The sequence below is a fragment of the Periplaneta americana genome, chromosome 17, assembly GCF_040183065.1.
Source record: "Periplaneta americana isolate PAMFEO1 chromosome 17, P.americana_PAMFEO1_priV1, whole genome shotgun sequence".
In the NCBI taxonomy this organism is placed as follows: Eukaryota; Metazoa; Arthropoda; class Insecta; order Blattodea; family Blattidae; genus Periplaneta; species Periplaneta americana.
Window position 1 is genome coordinate 40,573,102 of NC_091133.1, and position 23,608 is coordinate 40,596,709.

At 35.3% G+C, this 23,608-nt stretch overlaps 2 protein-coding genes across 4 annotated transcripts in view; one reads left to right on the forward strand and one right to left on the reverse strand.

The window, feature by feature from the left end:
• Window positions 1-1,560: 1,560 nt before the first annotated feature.
• Window positions 1,561-12,479, reverse strand: LOC138693222 (F-box/WD repeat-containing protein 2-like). Its single transcript, XM_069817015.1, has 5 exons — window positions 12,381-12,479; window positions 11,925-12,189; window positions 11,566-11,792; window positions 10,634-11,465; window positions 1,561-5,571 (listed from the first exon to the last, which is right to left on the reverse strand). Exons 1-5 carry the CDS (start codon window positions 12,415-12,417, stop codon window positions 5,409-5,411), a joined length of 1,524 nt encoding a protein of 507 aa, XP_069673116.1. The 5' UTR covers window positions 12,418-12,479; the 3' UTR covers window positions 1,561-5,408.
• Vps45 (vacuolar protein sorting 45) overlaps window positions 12,479-23,608 on the forward strand; it is a 59,719-nt gene continuing 48,589 nt past the window's right edge. For all 3 annotated transcript variants that reach the window (XR_011330257.1, XM_069817014.1, XM_069817013.1), the window contains exons 1-4: window positions 12,479-12,692; window positions 15,784-15,982; window positions 20,867-21,016; window positions 23,321-23,457. Coding sequence is in view for 2 of the 3 variants with exons in the window: in XM_069817014.1 (XP_069673115.1) it covers window positions 12,600-12,692; window positions 15,784-15,982; window positions 20,867-21,016; window positions 23,321-23,457 (579 nt within the window). In the remaining variant the exon portion in view is untranslated. The remainder of the gene's footprint in view (window positions 12,693-15,783; window positions 15,983-20,866; window positions 21,017-23,320; window positions 23,458-23,608) is intronic.

The following is a 23,608-nucleotide window of genomic DNA, read 5'->3' on the forward strand; positions in this document are numbered from 1 at the left end:
AGTAATGTACAAGCAATGGGTGGATCCTTCAGCAGGCCTAAACTGATGTCTTAATGATGGACTTAATTGAGGATGCTGTCTTTCATCTTCAGGATCAACTGTCAAATCTTAAAATTAATTGCTTTGTCAAGTGAGTGCAGGAAAACATTTTGAAGATAAGAAAGGTAACTTGGGCATTGGAGACTTGATCCTACACTTTGACTATGCAGGAAACTACTCTGCTGTGAGTCAGGACGAAATTCAGTGAGAAAGTGACTATTTTCACATGTGACTATGTCCTATGTAGTGGTAAGCAATGATTTATCCCATGATTAATATTCAGTATTTCAGAGGACAGTGATGGGGAGGCAGATGTGAAAATGCCATTAAAGTTAAAGAAAGGAAGAAATGTACTTATTGGTCCAGTTTATTGATGAAAGTAAGGCTCAGAGAAAGCATCAAAATGCTGGAATATCTTAAGGAAGTTTAGAGGATGAAGAAGTGAAATTAATGTTTATTTCGGAATATGTATTATATGACTCTCTTGTGTTAAATTCTATCGCACCTGGTTTACATGTTTCGACCTATCATTGGTCTTCTTCAGAACTGGTCGTTGCTGGTCTTGGCACCTCTTGTTTTGTTTCCTGTGAGGGTGTGTTTGTGTAGTGTAATGTGGAGTTAAAGAGTGTGTGTGTGTTCTGAAATTGAGCTGTGTGTTGAGAATTTCATTGGGGTGTGTAGAACAATATGAAATATACAGACACACAAAAACACACAACTCAATTTCAGAAAACACACACTCCTTGACTCCACATTACACTACACAAACACACCCTCACAGGAAACAAAACAAGAGGCGCCAAGACCAGCAACGACCAGTTCTAAGAAGACCAATAATAGATCGAAACATATAAACCAGGTACGATATAATTTAACACAAGAAAGTCATATAATACATATTCCAAGTGATACAGTGTTAAAAGTTGTGTAATCGATGTAGACCTATTAATGTTTATGATTGCTGCAAACAGTCCTAGAAGAAAAGTATTGAAAAGTAATGAACAAGCTGTGTCCTTTGTATATTTTAATCAAATTCTAGGTGGCCTTCTTGAACCCCAACTTGGAAAGAGTGATAAAATTAAAAGAATAATAAAAGAGTTAACATTAGCCCTAATAAATAAAATGTATGGTTTTAAGTAAAGGTATAAATTGTTGTTTAGTCAATTGTCTGAAGACAGGTCTGAACTTCACAAGTGATATCAAGAAGGCACCGCTTATGAGGCAACTAGGCCAGGGTATGGTGGCCAGTTCCTTTCTCCCCGAGTATAAATTATATTGCTGAAAAAAAGTTTCAGTACAGAAAATATATAATAAATATTTAAATTTAAGTAATCTGGTATCTAATTCATGATCCTTCAGTACTCAAACTGTCCTGTCCGTTCTTCCTTACTTATGTAACAGAGAGTAACAAATTCTGGGGGAAAAAAAAAAAAAAAAAAAAAAAAAAAAAAAAAAAAAAAAAAAAAAAAAAAAAAAAAAAAAAAAAACATTATTTTAATTTACAGCTTTAGGTATGTTTAAATAAAAGACTAAAGAACACTATACTTCACATTGTATTGACTAACTTCAAATAAATCACAGAAATTTCACCTTAAATATGCAGTAGTGTGGTGGATGTCTAAATTGTGTCCTGCCCGTTACATAATGAAATTATCAATTTTCAGCTTGCTTACGAAACATACTGCTTCCACTTTTAACAGATTGAAAGTACAGGCCTATCTACTGGATCGTACATAGTTATGACAATTTAGTTTTGAAAAACATATTACAAAATTGCTACTTTGTACTGAAGCAAACTCTCTAATTGTCCTTTCCATTACTAGGGAATGCCTGAGTTGTAGAAATGAAAACTGGTACCAACCCAAACAACTGGTGGGTGTAGGTGTTCGTAACTACTTTTTTTTTTTTCAGTGCTTGGATTTTCATGGTGTTTACTCATTAGTCACCCTTCAGTTGTAGTACTCCTTGTGACATCTATAAATTAGATATATGTCGCCAGCATGGAGCAAACTGAGTGGGGAAGTGATATACTGTCAGTCCAAGGAAAGTGTATATAAAATATATACATTGTATACAAAGAAATTGACGAATCTGAATACAGAAAGCAATTGAGAAACTAACAGCAGTTAATGGAATCAGTTGTCCTCCATTAAGAGAATAATAAAAGAGACAAGCAATAATTGTGACAGATGCTAGTTTTTGTGAGATCCCATAAGGATCAAAAATGTTTTTGTACAAAAGAATAAATTGAAATATTGATTAGTGTGTAATAGAGACATATAAATAATTTCTACATTATGGAAAGGAAGCGACCGAGACTCAAAACTTATTGGTTCCTACAGTCGCAGATTTTACAGGAAGAGTAAGTTCTGAAGTAGGGTTCCCAGACATTGGAAAAAAAAATACGGGACACTTATCAGTTATCACTAAGTAAGTTTAGTATACGCACCAATCAAATATGCCAATCTTTCAAAGTGTGTATGTATTAAAGTTTACTACACATTTAGAATTAGAATTAGAATTAGCAGCGAAATCCCATGAAGGGCAAGTGCCTCCTGACTATGTAGGGTGGCTTGTCAAACAGTTCCCGGTTAGCCACTCCGGGAATGATGGTCACTTTTGTAATGTCATATCTGAAGGGTCCACTGTTCACTAGTCACTGTTTAGGTTGCAAGTCACTTTGTGATTAGTTTCCGTTGTTGTCGGTCTTTCGCTGTTCTTGACCATAGGTGGCCGAATCTTGCTCTAAGTTCGTCTGCCCATCTTGTCTTCTGTCTTCCAGCGTTCTGTTTGCCAATCCTTGGGTCCCATGTCATAAGTATGTGTGTCCACCGGTTCACGTTGAGTCGCATCACGTGTCCTGCCCATTTCTTCTTCAGCTTGTCAGCCGTCTTTGCTGGGTCTTTGAGGCGTGTTTGTCTTCTTATGTCTTCGTTACGTAGTCTATGTCTGAGTGTAATGTTCAGCATCTTCCTCTCCATTTTCCGTTGGCACTTTCTCAGCATGTCCCGCTCTCTTTCCGTTAGAGACCATGTCTGTGCTCTGTATAGGAGAACTGGAAGGATGCAGCTGTTCATGACTCCGCTTCTTAGTTTTAAATTGTATGTCTTGTCTGTCAGAATGAAACTGAGGCTCCAAAATCTCTTCCATGCATTTCCGATTCTTCTTTGAATCTCATTCTGTCGTCTGTTGTGAAAGGACATTAGTTGGCCGAGGTAGATGTATTCAGTCACGTAGTCCAGTTGTCTGCTTCCTAATGTGATTGGTATTTTGGAGTTGTTAGTCATGACTTTTGTTTTCTGTGGGTTTAGTTGTAGTCCTACTTCCGTGCTGAGGTTCTGTAGCTCCACTATCATTGCTTTCAGTTTTTTGGCTGACGTGGCTAGGAGTACAATGTCGTCTGCAAACCGTATATTAGAGAGTTTCTTCCCGTCAATAGTTATTCCGTCATTGAGCTTTCTCTTTCTGAACATTTCTTCGAGAAGGCTGTTGAACATTTTAGGGGACATAGGGTCTCCCTGTCTGACTCCTCTTTCAAGTTTGAATTCTTTTTCTTCCTTGTCCAGTCTAATTTTTGCTGTGCTGTTGGCGTAAATTTTTGTTAATATTCTTATATATTTCGTTTTCACACCATGTCGTTTCAGTGCTGTCATGATGGGTATATGTTCAATTGAGTCAACTTTATAAACTAAGGGTACCGTCATTTCCCATAACTATGGTCCTGGAACACAACTATGGTCCACGACACAACCATTCAAATTTTGTACTCCATAATGTAGTACCTCGTTTATCTATATTTTTGCCGTACTGTAGTTTAAAGTCAAGTCCCTGCAGCTATCTACGAACGGTGTATGTTACTTCCACAATGTTCTTTGAATGGTTGTATCGTGGACCATAGTTATGGGAAATGATGGTAAGTAAACAAATAGTAGACAAAATTGTTAGGGAGCATATTTGCATTAAGTTTAAGCTTCCTTATGTAAGTTGCTTTCAAATTGTTTTTACTAAGTTATTACAGAAATAGCTACGAAATGCATTAAGTTACTCATGTGACAGACAATATTCTTATAAATTAATCTGCCTTTGCCTTATAATACTTCTCTAAAGAATGAATTTCACTTAACAATTGTTTATTTTGAAGAGTAATGTCATGAAAAGCAACACAGTCCTCACTGAAGAATGATTTTACGAGCACTGACTTTACTGTTTTTTACAGAAAATTTATTTTTCTCATCAGTCCATAGAGCGTTCATGCGAGAAAATAATCTTTCGACACATGCATTTGTTCCAGGGATACACATAATGAACTCCACTACCCTCTTCAAATTTGAGAGTTCTCCTTCAGTACTTTTAAAAAGATTCACCTAGATTTCATCTAAATGTTTGGTGTTGTCATCACTCACCCTGAGAAATTAATAACTCACAATAATGTTTCATCTACAGTCACCTGTAATGATGAAGTGCGATGTTTGTAATATGGAATAGACAGTGTAACTTTTCTGTTTTTTCTCAATTTAGAACTCTAAAATACGGGACGGAAAGCTGTCCCAAAGACTTTTCTCGGAACAATGGGATCCATTAGCGAGAAATGAGACGATCCTGTATTTTACAGGATGTCTGGGAATCCTATTCTGAAGGCCTTTTCAAAAAAAAATTTTTTTTTTTTTTCCCTGTAACCTTTTGGTTTGCAATGTATTATTATTTATACATTCTGTATTTGCTGTTTCTCAAAACATTCCCCTCCATCAACCCAATTTTGTCATTGACTTTCCACTTTCAATTCTTCTAAAATTTCAGAATTTCGTTTCTTTCTAGAATTACCATAGTGCATTTTCTATTCTTTCATTTTTTATTCTACCATGCAAAACAGCTGTTCACCTAGAAAATACATCGTACATTGATACAGAACAAGGTTTCGTGCAGACTTAACACTAGCCTATTGAATGTTCATTATAGGTATTATTCTTAATTTTAATATACACATATTTAATACAACACAATGTGCAAAAAATCGGGTTTTAAGGAACAAGCTTTATTCTTGTTCAATAGTGAATTGATTAATTATATTCAAAACACTGGTTCAATAGCAATGCTACTACAAGAAAAGAGACATTACATTTCAATTTAAATGTTATAGTACAATAAATTCATATAAAGATAGCGAATTATGAATACTATATTATACAAGAAACTTTATAAGCTCACATAGAGATCCTATTTTGGATCTTGAGAGAAGTACAGACATCCTATTGCAGGAAAAGTTTGCAATATCATCACATTATGAAGTGAAAGACAATGTAATTCAGTACCATGTATGTTAGTAAACTGAATTTTATCACCATATCACATAGGATACTTCTGTCCTTCCATCAACCTGTCAGTTTTTCTTTCATGTCTCGCCATGTAACTACTCGAATTTGTCCATTGAGCATTCCTAATGCAATCACCATATCATGAGGTTTCAGTTGTTCGAGTCCATCAAGCCATTGTGTTTCCCCTACTACCACTTGTGCCAAATCTGGTGTAGTTGAACTGCAAATAAAGAAACCACGTACATATTTTATAGAAACATGCATAGCAATAGAATCAGTGATGTAACAATTAAGTGAATGATAATGCTCGATAGTATAGGGAGTAGCAAAGGAACTTCACTTCCAGTTCTATGAAATTTTGTAATTAAATAACATAGCAGGGTCACAAACACAATGAAGACATCCTTAAGGAACTAAAAATAGAACTTATATTGGAGAAATATAGAAATGTACGAAAAATGGACAGGGATAGAATTCCACAATTATTGTAATTCTCAAGCACATGCCACAAAGAATAAGATCCTCTGAAGAGACTTCTGAATGACGGGCCAGAACAGGTCACACAGCCCCCAACTCTATGGCAGTTTGATAATATAAATTAAATGTCATTTTGTTTACCAAATTCTTTTGTACTGTTTTGAAAATGATTTCCAGAATTTACAGGACGGAAATATTTTCTGGCCTACACATTCACTCAAGGTCTTTATGGTTGCCTTCTCAAGAGTGCATTTTTTACTTAATAGTGGAATAATGCAGAAGTGTTTCTAATATTAGACCTCATGACTACATAACAGTTAAACATTGTGTTTGATTTATTTCACGAGGGCTGGATTTAGGATGGATCCTTGCACTAGGACATTTAGGCCCATTGTATGCCCTATATGCGATGATTGTCCAAGTCCAGTGGATGCCTTGGGTGGCATTCGTGAATAAGATGCAGACAGGCGGGCAATCGTTCCTGAGCCCTGCAGGTAGGTCCTATCATTTATACTGACAAGCCTTAGAACAGAGATCAGCAACGGAAACCAGTACTGCTCCCAGAAATCGCCCCAGCTTATTTTTACTATTACAGATGATAGATGAAATAGGAAAGTGGAGGGTGTTAGTGGAATGAAAGAGGGAAACGGGAGTACCTCAAGAAAAACCCACTTCGTCTGTTTTGTCCACCACAAATTCCACCCAGATTGACTGTGGATCGAACCTAGGCTGTCTGGATGGAAGGCACTGTAGCCACAGACACAGCACATTAATATGTTGGTAACACAAGTTGTGTCTGGTGGACGTATGCAGATAATTGAGGTGACATACTATAAAATCAGTATCACTAGCAAGAAAAATGCCAAAATTTTAAACAAAACTAGACAGTAAGGTTATTAGTGAGTGCTCTTCAGCACAAAGAGCAGGTCAAGACATTCCACAGTAACACCATCAGCCAGGACAAATACAGGAAGACTTAATGAAGTGAATAATGGAAATTTCAAAGAGGAACTATTTTCGAAATAACAAAGAAGTTTATGATTAAAAAATTACAATAACCTTCAATACTATTATAATTAATTTCGTTAATCGTAAAATTCTTCACAGGTACAAGTGCACTGTTAGCTGAATGACTGGATTGTTTACTTTCTACGTTGAAGACCTAGATTCAAGTTCCAGCAAAATTTGTGGTGGCAAAATCTTGCCCAAGGGTAGGTTTTCGCCAGGTACTCTCCTGTTACCATTTCACCAATTGCTTTATTATTCAAGATCCAACCCCCATGGTAAACTAGGAGCAGCACCAAAAGCAGAAAATTGCTCTAACAGTTCGAAGCATTATTCCTATACAGAATTTGCAGTTAAGTATAAACTACGGACTCTTATAGGCTGTTACATTCATAGGAATACCCTAAAGTTTTAGGAACCTGATGGAAACAAAGTGCGAAAAATTATTAAGTTTTTTTGTTCAATATATTGTTTTCATGACAAGTACACAATGTCGGAATTGTACTTTTAATGAGTGAGAAGTTTTACTTTTATATGAAGTGATGTACAGCTGGTACAAGGTAGTAGGAGTGCTTCTTTGCTATGTACTTGGTATCTTGAGAACAGTTGGTAAACAATGTCGGAATCGGTAATGTTCCTTCCTCTCAACCACTTCCGAAAGTAAACACATACTGTTTCATATTCTTCATTGTTGAGTCCACACCTGTGGAGTAACGGTTAGCACGTCTAGCCGCGAAACCAGGTGGCCCGGGTTCGAATCTCGGTTGGGGCAAGTTACCTGGTTGAGGTTTTTTCCGAGGTTTTCCCTCAACCCAACATGAGCAAATGCTGGGTAACTTTCGGTGTTGGACCCCGGACTCATTTCATCGGCATTATCACCTTCATCTCATTCAGATGCTAAATAACCTAAGATGTTGATAAAGCATCGTAAAATAACCTAATAAAATAAATTCATTGTTGACTGTCTGTTGATGAAATTGCCAGCTACCAGATGAAGAAAACAGACTGAAAGTGACTTCTGTGAAGGTAATTTTAATTAAATGTATATAATTTCACGAATATTGTAATGATAAATAAAACACTTTGTTAAAGACTTTTCAACTAGAGAAATATGACTGGTTTTGAAATACACATTACCAGGGTACGAATTGAATGTTTTCTCCAATGGGGGACATTAAAATAAAAAAAAAATCAATATTCATTATTTGTTCTTCATCCTTATCCAGGGAGTTTGGTCATCCGGTAAAACTGTTAAAAAACAGTCTGTGGATGCCTTTAAAATGAAAATTTAAATTATAACTGCTAAACAAAGGTTTTCCAACTCACTTTCGATAAAAATACTATACATAATAATTATCAGTACTGGCCGACTTGTATTGTTAACTCACTCAACTTGCATTAAAAAAAAAATTTGCATGAATGTGAGTGTGATTGTGAGTGTGCCGGGTTAATATTAATTAACCAATCATCACAAATATAATAATAAATTTCTAAATTATAGACATCAGCTCAAAGAATTTTGAGTGACCACAAGGGTCCTGAATACAATAAACATGTATAATAATGTGATGTGATACATTAAAGAAAAAAGAAAGTTAATTGTTGAAGGCAAATATAAGTTGATTAAATGAAATAGAGATGATGATGTAATATTTGAAGAGAATCCTTGATAATATTTATAAGAATAGACATTACATAATCAAAAGGAATGTGAAGTTCCTTAAGATAATTCCACGTGAATTTTGTGTTGAACCTCTACTGCCAAACAGCAAACCAATGACAGACCATTGTTTAAGAGGGACGTTGTACTTTTGAGAAAGATGCGGCAGACAAGGTTCATATATGGACTTCTTCTCAATATCAACCTCGGTGGCCTGATTTAGGTTTCTTTCGAAACGGATAGTAGGGTCAAGAACAAGAGCCCGTTTTAAGCGTCCGTTGATAGCAATAATGTCTGCCCGTCTAAAAGAACCATCTGATGATACACAATGTACTTCCTCATGAATTTCCCAATTTAAAGTTTTTAACGATATCGCCAAAGCATGTCGTACACGATGATGTCTAGCATTGATCAGCAGCTCGCCTTTGGGGCATTGTCCAAGCACGTGTCCAAGTGTTTCAAGCTCGCTACAGTCTGGATGATGGCAGCGGGTTGTGCTTAGAGTTCTGCCCGGTATTGTGCGAACCGCCGAAATATTGCTTGACATTTTTAAAGCATTGGTCCATTCTGAGGAAGATAGGCCCTTTCGATTGCTTACCCATGAGTTAGCCTTGGGGAGATCACTATAAACAATAACCCCTTTACCACGCAAGGTATGGTTTGTCCAAGTTTGGAATGCGTCATTTCTTAAGTGTTTACGAATTTTACGACCTGACCAGTTGATAGCATCAATAGCTGTGATATTCAATTTTGACAGAGCAGAAACTTTTTCACTTACAAGGTCCCTAACATTGTGGAGATGGGAGTCATCAACACGAAGAAGAGTATTACAGATATTTATGTGTTGCACATAAGCTTCCCAAGATGCTTTCATTAACGAAAGACCACGATATGTTTTAGGGGAGTAAAGCATTCCGTCTGGGTAGTCATGAGGAAGACCAATAAGCTCTTTGCAGGCTCCTCTGGTAACTTTATCTAAATCATTAAGAAATTTGGTTTTGATTTGGTAGAGTGGAGCACACTGTAAGGGATAAGTAAGAGTGGGCCAGAGATATTGATTCATAATCGTTACCTTCTGATCAGGTTTTAATAAAGGGGAGAGACAGAGTTTAGAGATATTTTTACTGAATGTGGTAAAAACTGCACATTTATCAAAAACGATTTCATCATTAAAATTAATACCAAGGTATTTAATGCGGTCATTAGGATTAGAAATGGATTGAATGAGCGAACCATTAGCGGACTGCCGCTGGGCAGCAACCTGAACACACGTTTCAGCGTCACATTGTTGACAAGTAACTCCATCTGTTAGCATAACCTTAAAGCATCTAATAGATGCTATAGAGTTACCAACAACGAAAAAAAAAAAAATGAAAATCGTTATGTACTGCATTAGTAGCATATAAAATACGGAAGTTATAAATTTGGCATCTGAAGGGGACAGATATTGTACTTGTCAGATGGAAATTAATAACATTTTAGCATGGGACACCCAATTCTCTAGGGGAGGGAGGGGGGATGCCAGGGATCATCCATCAATTCGCACTTGCATATTAATGTAATTAAATAAAATTATAATACAGTGACAATATGCACACGTGCAATGAAATGCAGTGGGAACCTAATTTGCTGAGTGATCATTAAATTATTCCAAAATGTACTCTATTATTAAAATATAAGTATATAGGTAGGTAGTAAGAGTGAAGACTAACGCAAACTTTGAAGTGTCATTTCAAACTGTCCTAATTTGTTTAGGTAGGGTACCTAAATATTCCTTAATATGAAAAATTGTTGACATGAAACCTAGGGCAAAAGTTACAATAAACTGCAGTAATTACCGGTAGGTATGTAAAGTGTTAAGTTAAATGTATGGATCTTACTCTGCTCCCGTGACTCATGGAGTGACAAGAGTTCGGATTAGAGCTCAGATTCAATTCCAGATGAAAGCAGAATTTCTCATTCCGTCATAACTTCCAGAATATCATTAGGGTTCACTCAGCCTCCCATTAACCTACCGTAAGAAACATTGGAAGCTCTACTTATTTGCTTCCCATGTGTCTCAATAATGTATATTAAAATACCTCTATCTTTTACTCTGTGACTACTTTATAAAAGAGATGTAAATTGCTGTTTACAATACCTCGAATGAGGAAGATGACATCCTCCAATCACATTTCCACTTGACACTTCAATAACTAATAGATTGTACTTGTTCATATGACTATGAGGCAACAGGATGAGTGCAAATTTCTCCCCGATAGCCAATAGTTTCCGTACTTTTCTCTTCAGATACACTTCACTTATTCGTGTCCTTGTTGCTAAACTTTCTAGCACAATTTGAGCATTGCCGTCTTCGTCATCTTTCACCATAGATTGCTTTATGTAGGACACTTTTCCATTCTGCACATAACAACCTGGAGTGCAAAAATTATGCACGGGATTTAATGGAATTTCTATAACAGAATTCTCAACTTCGTTGATATCTCCAAACTTACTGCCATCGCTAGACTCTTTTGGCCACGAAAATATTCTAACATGGTCCCTAGTTTTAGTCAGTAGTGAATGCTTCCCTTCGTACAAAGTTCTGTTATTTACACACCCTAACGCTGGCAACAAAGTCACTTGAATTACCCAATGACTGTGACACGAAATTGTTTTTATAAGAGTTCCTGTGCTAAGACACCAAATTTTGGCCATGAAGTCTGTGGCACCACTTAATATTAGATCTATTTCTGTACTAAGACAGATAGACATGATGACACCTGTGTGACCATAATATTCTCTGCGCAAACTGGCTTGACAACTGTCTCTACAGACATCAAGGCTCCAAGTTGTAATATGACCAGAACTATGTCCGAACACCAACATTTTAGCATCCTGCATCTTTAAGCAGGATATTCTTTTTGGTACCGAGAAAAGTCCAATTAATACATAATCATCTGTACGCCATATACCCACTTGGTCATCTGCACCTGGAAGAAAAATGAGAAGAACCGTGCATTCTAAGGAACTGATTCAAACAATGTTAGAGAATGAAATTCTAATTTTTACTAGTAATAAAGGCAATCGTACTTGCAATTAAATATCCTTTGCAGTAATCTAAGCCTGTTACTTGTTCTAAACTTAAACAGGTTGCTTGAATATCTCGATGATGAAAGGCTGACCCGTTATGAAGTCCTTCAATTTGTTTAAGAGTTGCTAAACACAGGACTTTCCAATTTACAGAATTATGTAGTACGGTGCCTATTCCCATTTGGTAACATTTTCTGCGCCATACATCAGTGAGTGACGATATCAATCTGAAAAATAACAGAAAGATGAAGTTGGTGCTTTACCATTATTTAATTTGAAATATTATCCTATATTACTGGTAAGTAGCATACCGTATCTCATTTTAAATTAATAGTAGGCCTACTACTTCAATAACGTACCCATTCCAATCTTTACTAACACAACAAGCAGATATTAGTGACTTTGTATCAATGTAATGGCATATTTGTTCCAGAAGTTCAGTCGGCAATGATATAAGAATATCTTGGTATAATATATTTGAAATAGTCTTTGAGATACTGTAACGTTGATTGGGGGAGCACTGCTGAAGGAATGCGTTGAATGTCGTAAATTGTTGTTTCGGCGATAAACACTTAAATTTTTGACACATCTCTTCAAGCCACTTCTGAAAATCTTCATCGTCTCCTGAAAGAAACGTATATAATTAACAGCAATTTGACACTTAATATTGAGGTTAACCTGTATGAGACTGTCTCCATATATAATTATAAAACCTTCTTGAACATTGCATTAACACATAATTATACATTATTTCACAAATTAATCAAAGTTCAAGTCATTTGCACTTAAAAGCAGGGAATTTCAAATAAGCTAACGTTTGTTTATAGCGCCTGGACGTTCTGCACTTTCCATTACTGGTGTTGCTACTGTTCATAAGGCATCAGCTAATTTTGACAGTTGGCACACGTGCAAGGTGCCGGGTTATGCTGAAGGGTGGGGAGGCGTGAGGATTGAGGATCGATACGAAGTGTCATGCTATTTTCTTGGAGGTTAATTGAGTAAAGCCAGTAAAAAAGTAAAGTAAAATAGCAAACATGAATGTTGTTGCAGCAGTTAAGATGTATATAACTAAAATGGCAGAAGAAAGTGGGCCTGGTATGAAAGTATTATTGATGGATAAACAAACAGTAAGTTTATTTAGGCACATTTGACATTTGGGTACCTATTATGTGAACCAAATGAAATGCATTTGATCACATGTCCCTGAATATTAAATCATAATTGATTTCGCAGATATTATCTACTAAGCGTATTCCATTAGTCACCAACATAACCTAACACTAACATCACTGACATTAGTAGCTATATCTGTCGGTGTCATATGTTTTTATGTGACATCCGAAGTTACTTTTTAGCTGCCTTCGTTTCTAGTTTAGTTCATCCACGACCAACGACACATCAATTTATTTGTACGGTAGGCTAGTCAATATTAGTTAATAACAGGGAGGCTGTGGCGTGTTGAGCTATTCTTTGATAATACGCAAATGAAATAAATTAAATTAAATAGCGAAGCAAATAAACAAACTTACGAAGTTAGGTACATCAACTGTCACATTAATATTTGAGTTAAGTTTAAACAAAATTAATTCAGTTTTTGTCTCTTTTAACATTCTCCTTGTTATAAATTTATAATAATTAACCAGATTAATTAAATATGATTAACTCTGCTGTTCTGTTAGATTTTACTATACGATGTACTGTTCGAGCCAATATGACCCGTTCTATTAAAATTGCATAATTACAAAATTACGTTTGCATAACTACAATAACATAGGTAGTTTACCATTATTGTTATTGTTAATACTACTGTTATTATTTATTTTATTTATGTTATTGTAGTCTTACATTCTTTTGTTTTTTTTTTAGTATTATTCCTGTTACAGTATTTTACTTAATTATATTATTCATTTGTTATTTTATTTTTGTTCATTCTTATTAAAAATTAATAACAAATTGAAGAAACATTTGACTCAAATGTTTAACTTATAATATAACACTAGGCCTTGAAAAATTATAGGCCTAGATTGAATCAAATGCTTGTGCTGTGTTACATTAACTTCTGTCTTATGTTTTGTGTAACATAAGGAACTATATTCTTTCTCATTGCTTACAATTTGGACACAAGTATGTGACATCACATGATATACATTTATAACACAATTCTTCCTCATTTCTTACAATTTGGACATAAGTATGTGACATCACATGATATACATTTTTAACACAATTGTTTCTCATTGCTTACAATTTGAACACAAGTATGTGACATGACCTTTACAAAATATATGTTTGCTGCAGTTTCCACACAACATGTTCGTTTTATTGTCATTGTTTGATGGACAGAACTTACAGCGTGCACGTTTTACAGTTTTTACTGTTGTAGACTCAGATACCGGTATTGTAATCACATTTTCAGGTTTTTGAATGTTCTTGACAATTCTGAGTGCTTTTTCTTGTCACAAAGCGTCCATATTTTTATTCTGTATTTTGATGGTTTGCTGGGAATATAAGCTTACATCTTGAAGGGACAACGATCTCAAAATCCTACAAACTGTTCATTGACAGTCACATTTTCGCCAGGATTGAAGAATTTAAGAAGGATCTTCATCCATTTCTCCCAAATGCAACGAATAGTATCAGCAAGTTTATCAGTGCGTCTTCATTCTTCTCTAGTAGACTTCTTATCAAATCGTAAGACACGCAATATCTTGCAAAAGATTTCAAGTAACATAGTTGCCCGAAAAATGTTTCTGCCCGTTCCCTGATCTTACAAACTTTTTGTTGACTCCCCATGAGATCGATGTAATCTACATCAGCAAGAAGCAAGAGTTTTACATAAGCCTGGAAAACAATACTGGTACTGTCGATATTTGTTCATTGCTGGCCATAAACTCGCCATCCTTCTATGTTTGTTTCCTCTATTATTTCATTTTAAATCATTGTAGAGAATATTGCTTCAAACGAACTTTTTATATCAGTTAGTGGTGGCATATCTTGTAACTTCTGGTGTAGTCTTGATGACGTTTGATGACGTGGAGGTGGATTCAACTGCTATTCTATAGCTTATTTTTTTAAAGAATTGACTTAACAATATTGACTGGTTGTTGACTGTCAGAATCGTCATCACTTTCACTTTCAGATTCATAACTTACATTATCTTCAAATTCTCAAACAGACTCTTCACTATTGGAGGAATTCACAATTGATACTAACTGAGCATTTGGAGTACAGTCTCGATCTTGTTGACTGTTCCATCTGTGTACCCTTTATCAATTTAAATTGCAATATCGCTGCTTCTGATGTGGCTTTATTTATGATATCTTGGTTTAATATTCTGTTTGTCCTGGGTAAGGAATTGTGGTCTTTTCTGCAGCCTTGTGTGATTAATAATAAGACTATCTCCAGTGTATGTTCCCATAGCAGTGTGACAGCTTACTTAGTGTGTTGGAATTTTAGAACGGGTTGTTTTCAGTTTTATACAACAATTGGTGTCGCTCTATCTTGTATGGTTTTCCTGGCTTACAGGCATGCTGGTTTAGATGTAATAACCTCTCCATTAGGGTAGTTACTGTGATACACTTTTCAATCGGTTTTTCCTGTGCTTTCAAGAGAAAGAATGATAGACTAATAGATCTGTAATTTTGTCTGGGTTTTCTCCTACTAGAAAACCGTCAGTCAGAAGACTTCCATTATTGATCCCACAAGTACAGATACAAGAAGTCAGCACTCATGGAACCCCGTAAATGGGTGTAAGGCTAACTACAACAGGGTTTCTCTCGGTGCTGTGAGGGGATTGTTGTGACACCACTACCACCACCTTTGTTCCATGTGGCCTTCAGCACTATTTCTTGGCTTAAATGAACCATTGCCCCATCAGGTGACAGCTCATCCTATCAGGACTCCCTGAAGGAGGTTCACCAACTAGGTAGCTTCCAGGGATTGAATTGTAGAAGGATAAGTTGCTTTTTTGTTGGTCAATCTGGCATAGGAGACCTTGCTATGACTAACACTTCCAGCACAGCTCGTAAGATTATTGATGCATGCAAGTCCTCTTCAAAGTCTTTCAGCTTATAGAAACAGCAGTTTATGATTGAAAACACTTTTTAAAATCTTCAAAAATAGATATTTAGGTCAGTTATGTTGAATTTACCTTATTTTGGAGGGAGTATAATATTTACATCTCTTGAATTTTAAAGTAATATATGTTTCGTATTACAGACAAGTATTGTGAGCATGGTGTATGGTCAGTCAGAAATTTTGCAGAAAGAAGTTTACTTATTTGAGAGAATTGACTCAGGAGGACAACAAGAAAGTATGAAACATCTCAAATGTATCACATTCCTGAGGCCAACAAAAGAAAATGTTGCACTTCTGTCTCGAGAACTGCGATATCCGAGATATGGAGTATATTATATATGTAAGTGTTCGCAGATTTAATTGCATTTTCGTCACTGTTAGGTTACATAACATTCGACATGCATTCATTTTAGGAACACTGAAAACATTGGAATGCTGATTAAAAATGGTGGCAAAATGGACCACTTTGGGTTAATGTTTGAATAACAGGAAGTATTACTACTGCTATTGCTGCTGCTGCCGCCGTCGCCCTTGCCACCAACCCTGCTGCCACTAACATTACCACTGCCATCACCACCACAACCATGACTACATGTACTACTGCTGCTGCTTCTTCCAGTACTACTATTTCTCCTACTACCACTGCTTATGCTAGCAGCAGGAGGAACAGTTTCTGCTGTTTTTCTGTGGGTTCCTCACTACATACAAATGTAGTGTATCTGCAAACAAGAATCTACATTACATTTCGCACGTTTTGAGAAAAGGTGCACTAAAATACACTATTATATACAGAGGTGGGATTTGCACTGTGAAATAACATACACCCTTGCAAGTCTAGTTTTTCAGGTAAAACTCCCTGTGAAGCAGACTTGAATAATTTCAAGAGAAAAATTGTTCCAGGGCCGGGTATCGATCCAGGGACCTCTGTTTGAATGGGATCGATACCAGGCCCTGGAACAATTTTTCCTTTGAAATTATTCAAATCTGCTTCACAGGGAGCTTTACCTGAAAAATTAGACTTGCATAATATATACATTACTGTAGGACATTAACAGAAAAACCACAATTCCAAGTCACACAGGAGAGTTCCTGGGTAGCTCAGTTGGTAGAGCACTGGTACGTTCAACCAGAGGTTCCGGAATCGATACTCGGCTCCAGAACAATTTTTTCCTTGAAATTATTCAAGTCTGCTTCACAGGGAGGTTTACCTGAAAAACTAGGCTTGCATAATATGTACGTTGCTGTAGGACGTTAACAGAAAAACCACAATTCCAAGTCACACAGAGTTTGTGTGCCCTTGATGTGGGTCTCTGGTGTCTGTCACTCCACTCGAGTTGTGTGGATGTAAGTGGAAAAATTGAGACGGTATCAGGTTGAGTTCCTAGCTCAGTTGGTTGAGCGCTGGTACGTTCAACCAGAGGTCCTGGGATCGATACCTGGTCCCAGAACAATTTTTCTCTTGAAATTATTCAACAAACACCCTTGTCCATACATGAAACTACTAAATATGTTATTTCATTGTAAAACTCAAGTACCAGTATAATAATAATAATTTGAGAATTAGATTGTAAACTACTGTTTCTCAATGCAAAACAGTACTGAAGTGTAATTGGAAACAGATCAGCTTTAAAAAGAGGATTAATTATATCGTGCTGTAGCTCTTATGGGAAATGCAGCATATTCATTCGACATGACATGGACCCTTGTTCTGGAATTTCAACTGGTCACTTCAATTCAGAATTTTCTGAATGTTTATGTTGTATATTATCAGAAGCTAAAACAAATTAATAAAGAGACGTAGGAGACGTCATAGACCCATGTTATGCAAATACCGTAACTCACTTTTTACATAAATGTTGTTGCTGTTGTTGTTGTTTTCTAATGCCAGGCGTTTGACAATAAAGTCATTTGACCTCTTGCACTCCAATATTTTTCAAAGATATTATCATGACCAGCCACTGAAGCACAGATTTTGAGGTGTTCCGAATCCATTTCTTGGTTTGAGTTGCACAATGGGCAGATAGGGGACTGATATATTCCAATTCTATGCAGGTGTTTGGCCAACAATCATGGCCTGTTGCCAATCTAAATGCAGCTACAGACGATTTTCGTGGTAAATCGGGAATTAACTGTGGATTTTGATGCAGAGAGTTCCATTTTTTCCCTTGGGATTGAGTTATCAAATTTTGTTTGTTGAATTCTAAGTATGTAGATTTAATAAATCTCTTCACAGAGTAATACGTAGATTTAGTAACAGGTTTGTAAGTAGCAGTGCTGCCCTTCTTTGCTAAAGCATCCGCATTCTTGTTTCCCAGGATTCCACAATAGGATGGTATCCATTGGAATACAATTCTTTTATTGAGTGATATTAATTGAGAGAGCATTTTAGTTATTTCTGCTGTTTGAGATGAAGGTTTTACATAAATGTAACATAGACTCTTGTTTGCGGTTACACTTTAAATATTGACAGTGCAACTAAACTTACTTTAGTACATAGCCAATCCAACTTACTCATTACTTTCGTTACTATTTTATTAAGCTGAGAATACTTTCTTAGTAGTTACTTCACGTTTTCTCTTGTTTCTGTACATAAACTGGCAATGTTCGCATTTTAATTTAAAACTTTTTAAAATATTAGCTTCATCTTGTTTATTTTGTTTCATGGCTAGGTGGTGCACAGAATGGAAAATAAGTGATGTGACAGGCCACATTTTGATATTTAACAACAGAATATAGATGAACAGTTACAGATCAATAGTCTAATGTAATTTGGCTTTAAATGGAATGGGCACTGATTCTTCTTCAGGGCCATATAGAATACCTTCTTGTAAGAACCCTTAAAATGGTTTTAATAAATGTGTTGGAGTAATTTCAGCCCTTACTAATCTTATGTTAGAATGGAATATGATTCCCAGTGTCATTCTAGAAGCTCTAACTGCATTAATTTATAAAAGGAAAGGTGAGAAAAATGACTCAATGAATTGAAGGCCTATTACAGTCAGTTCAGTCTTCCGTGTTTAATTAGAAAGTATTTGATCTTAAAGTAAGGTAGTATCTTAATGAAAATCAAAGTTTTGTAAACATATCTGAAACTCAGATCAAAACAAGTTTGCTTAATGGTTGAGATCTGGCAATAATCATGCTTGATATGATATGATGTGATATGATATATGATATGATATGATATGATATGATATGATATGATATATATTTTTTTTCGGTCCTGCTGACCCTGCACATTTCTGTATTTGGGCCAGCAGTCCCTTACTTACACTATTTACAACTTTAAACACAGACATATTGTAACTCTTGAAGCCTGTTTTTACTATGTCTTTCATGCCCCTTCACTTTCACTTAACCATCCTTCTAATTTATTCACTTCTTACCCTACTTCCCTTCTCTTATTCTCAGCTACACTTAAAAACTATTCCTACATTCAACTTCATTCCCCTTTTCTCATAACTAACTAAATATTGCCTTCTTGTAAATAACATAATACATTTAAACTTATGTAATGTAGAAGATCTAACCCTTGTTGACTATTTCACTAAAAACTTAACCTATTATTAAATTCGCTGTCTAAACACTTCTTACACAACACATTAGCTCTCGTACCCTAGAACCATGGTTTCACTTTATTTATAACACTATTTAAACAAAACTATTATTTTATAACACTGGAAATGTGCAACAGTTCAATTCCATTTATCCATTACATAACTAAACCTGCTATTATTTCAATCCACTGATACACCACTTTCATACTTGATATAACACAAGCATTCGACAATATAGGACATGTCCACTTGAAAAAAAATGTCTTGAGCAACAGACACTACCAATGAAACTGAAGAGTTCAGTTGAAACTCTAAGGCCAGGTGCATATAGAATCAGATGTGGCATGACATGGTTCTTTGTGTTGTGACATTTTTCTGTGTCGTGTCTCACAATGCCTTACAATAGCTTAACACTGTCTGCTCACGACAACTGATCTGCTGATTGTGTGAGTTTGGAAAACTGCTTAGCCTAGAAAATAGTGTCAAGGTGCATTTTCATTATTTTGGAAGAAGAAAAACAGAATAAACGTAGATTATGGGTAGTTCCATGGAATAAAAGACGTGACCTAAATGGACTCATGCAAGAATTAAGATATGTCTTGCCAAAACTCATTAATCCTCTTCAGATAGCGCCATTACACCAATTTTCAGAGCAATGTTTGGAAGATATTGATAATCTCTGACGAAGTGCTATCAAAGACATGTTATTTCTTTCATTGGATACACCAAATATTGTAGTATGTTACATACTTGTAAGAACTTTAGAGGACTTGGGCATTACGGTCCTCTGAGAACCTTAGCCTCTTTTATAACTGTAGCCCATCCTTTCCTATCCTTAGCCTTCTTTCTCCACCTCTTAACTTTAAGACTTCTCAAATCCTCTTCTGTTTCATCAATCCATCTTGTTCTTGGTCCCCCCCTTATCTTCTCTTTTTTTCTTGTATTTTCCCATTATAAACCCCCTTCACCAATTTGCCCTCATTCATCCTTACAACATGTCCCACCCATTCCAATCTTTTAAAAAATATATGTTGTTGTTGTTTAGTGAACTGTCAGAAGACAGGTCTGAACATAAAAAATGATACCAACAAGGTACCACTATATACGAGAAGGAATAAGCAACATCGATTTTGCGATAGTGCAGAATGTGATGCATAACTCTCGTGGAAGGTTACGTGAGTGTTTAAATTGTAGTGAGACACATTTAACACAAGTTATTTTCAGGACAAGTAAACATGGTAACCAAATAGCACATAACAGAATTTGTTTTGCTTGCATAGTTTACTTTATATGCAATATTATGACCTTGCAGAAATATTTAAAAAATCATACATAACCAGTGGCCAACCCTACATTTAATTTGCTTGGATAAAATATGTGACTTGTTAACTTTTATGCAGATGCCATATTATTTTCTTATTTTTGTGAATACAAGAAGAATAAAGTGTGAAGAACAGTGTTGTTAAAATTTGAATGATTCATGCACTTCACTTGTTTCTGATGTTATGAAAAATTTTCAGGGAATGATGCCATTGCCAGTTGTTTCAAACCAATAAAAAAATAATAGTGGCAACGTGTTTAGAGTTGGCAAGGAAACACAGTAAGATACATTTTAATATAAAGTAGTTTTTAGAGGAAGTTTACTCATGTTTTGTAATGCGTTTCAGATTTCAGTAACATTATTGCAAAAGCAGACATAAAAACTTTAGCTGAATCTGATGAACAAGAAGTGGTGAGAGAAGTTCAAGAATTTTATGGTGACTACTTAGCAGTGAGTCCTCATCTCTTCTCCCTAAATATCACTGGGTGCGCACAAGGTTGGTGAAAATTAATGAAACTCAGTAGGCCTACATTGTACAGATATGAAAATAAAATTTGGAGCTCCTTATTGTATAAGTTTCGCTTACAACACACTGCGCATGTACAATAAACAAGAGCCCCTGTATATATGCTACTTATGGACAGTTCTGCGATATTGTTACTTACCTACAGGTGGACTCGCATTAAGACTTGCTCCAAATTAATTCCATATCTGTACACTAAGGAATGAATAAACAACTTGGCTAAAATGTTACCAATAATGGAGTGGATTTGTTATGGAAATCTATAATTGTGTCAAATTTAATTTTTTTGAACGTAACATTTTTAGGGAAATATTTGGAATTGTGCAAAACTGATATACAACAGAATGGTTAAAATGAGATACTGGTAATAAAATAAACTGGAGACTAAGTTAGTATGTTTTGTGTCGACTTTCACATTTAATTTGAGGAATCAAGCGATCAGTGTTTTCGTATTTTCTTTACCTGATTTAGAAAATAGTAATACGTATGAATTGTTTATGAAGAAACCAGGAGTGTTCAAATAGCAGCATGGACTTCACTTGAACACAGCAGGTATAGTTGTGAATCTAGAAGCATGGAAATAGATACGTACTGATTTGCTTTAAATTGACACTTACTGTTGAAGTAAAGAGAATAACTAATTTAATAGACTGTTTCCAGGGACAATATACTTCATTTGTGTTATTCAATATTAATAAGGCTCGAATAGAGGGTAATTTATGCAGGAAATGTAAAACTTCAATTGAAAATATTCAGCATAGAATATCAGGTTGCCCCACAATGGCCCAGATAGATTATAAATTGAGGCATAATAATGTAACCAAAATTCTGCATCAAAAAATCGTTTATTAAGAGACAGTGTAACATATTTTCAATATAATCCATGCAAAATATTTTATATATAAAAAAAATTAGCAATGATAGATAGAGCAATTCCAAATACCAAATTTATAGTCAGCATACACAACCAAATATATCAACATAACTTTTGAAGAGAGCTGATGTACAAATCTTGTCATCAGTCATCAGCAATAAATGTAATTTCATGTTACTCTTCAAGAAGTTCTTAAATGTGTAGACATGAGTGAGAACACATTAATCTTAATGCTGTGTTGTTGATTACATGCTACTTTTTTGAAAGATTCTTTCGTAAACCTTATGAGCTATAGCCGGCAAGCAGACATAATAATGATGGTTGATTGGTAGCAAATGTTGAGCAGTTTATGATGTCATTCATTCTCTTGCACTCCAATATTTAGCATAAAGACTGGAAAATTGTGTATAAATTGGACAGTGAAGATGAATGTTCTTGATCCATATCTCCATTAAGATAATAGAAAGGACATATCGGAGATTCTACAGTACCAATTCTGTGTAATGTTTATTGAGACAATCACGGCCTTTAAGTATTAAGAATGTCATCATCATCATCATCATCATCATCTCTTACCGTGTCCTCATTTTGGAAGGTCGATTCCAAGTATACTTCCATTCGTCTCTGTCTTCCCAAGTTTTTTTCCTGTTTATTTCATTCCCCTTATATCCCCGTTCTTTAAGTTCTTCTGAATTTAATCTATCCATCCTTCGCGTGGTCTTCCCATTGGTCTTCTTCCTTTCACTTTTAAATTTAATATCCTCTTTGGCAGCCTTACCCTTTCCATTCCGTTAAGGTGCCCAAACCATTGTAATCTCTTATTTTCTAATTGTGTTGTTAATTTTTCAACCTTCAGAGTTTCTGTCTTGTGCATAATAAAATGTATAAGTTTTTTAATTTCACCTTGTATATTGAGGCCTGACAAGTCAGGATCCGTGGAAGTCACTTGAACCAAATGATGATCATAATGATGATGATGATAATGATAATAATAATAATAATATTAATAATAATATGTACTCTTTTTTTTTTTTTCATAAAAATATGTACAACCTCTTACTGCAGCCTAAGTTTGTATTGACCTCTTCTCAGTTAGACTTCAAGATTAATCTTTCATTGCCAGTAGCAGATCTAGTTTAATCTTCTTCCCTTAAATAAGATTACAGTGAGATAGTGCTGTTTCTTTAGTCAAGTATCGAAATATTTGACAATGTTACGTGCAAAGATTGGTTCAATGTTCAATATACCATGATTGTGTTATCATAAAAGTATATTTTCTATACCGGTACCTTGAATGCATATGTGTGCGTGCGTGTGTGTGTGTGTGTGTGTGTGTTAATTTAACCACTAATGATTATTCTTCATAATTTACTATTCTTTACATACTTTTTTTTTATTTTAAGGCTTAGCATGGAATCATACACATATGCAGAGAACTGTTCAAGGTATAACTGCAGTACTTCTGTCATTAAAGAAGTGTCCATTTATACGGTTCCAGAGCAATTCAGATATGGCAAAAAGACTGGCTGAGAAGATAAGAGTAAGTAATTATGTAAAACATTCTTTGTTTGACTCATCTCTTTTGTCACTTAACTGATCATCTCATTTTATCATTCAGATATTAGTATGCTTACTTGATTTCAGTTGTTTTGAATAAATTTGTACAACATTATACATATAAACTTTCTTAG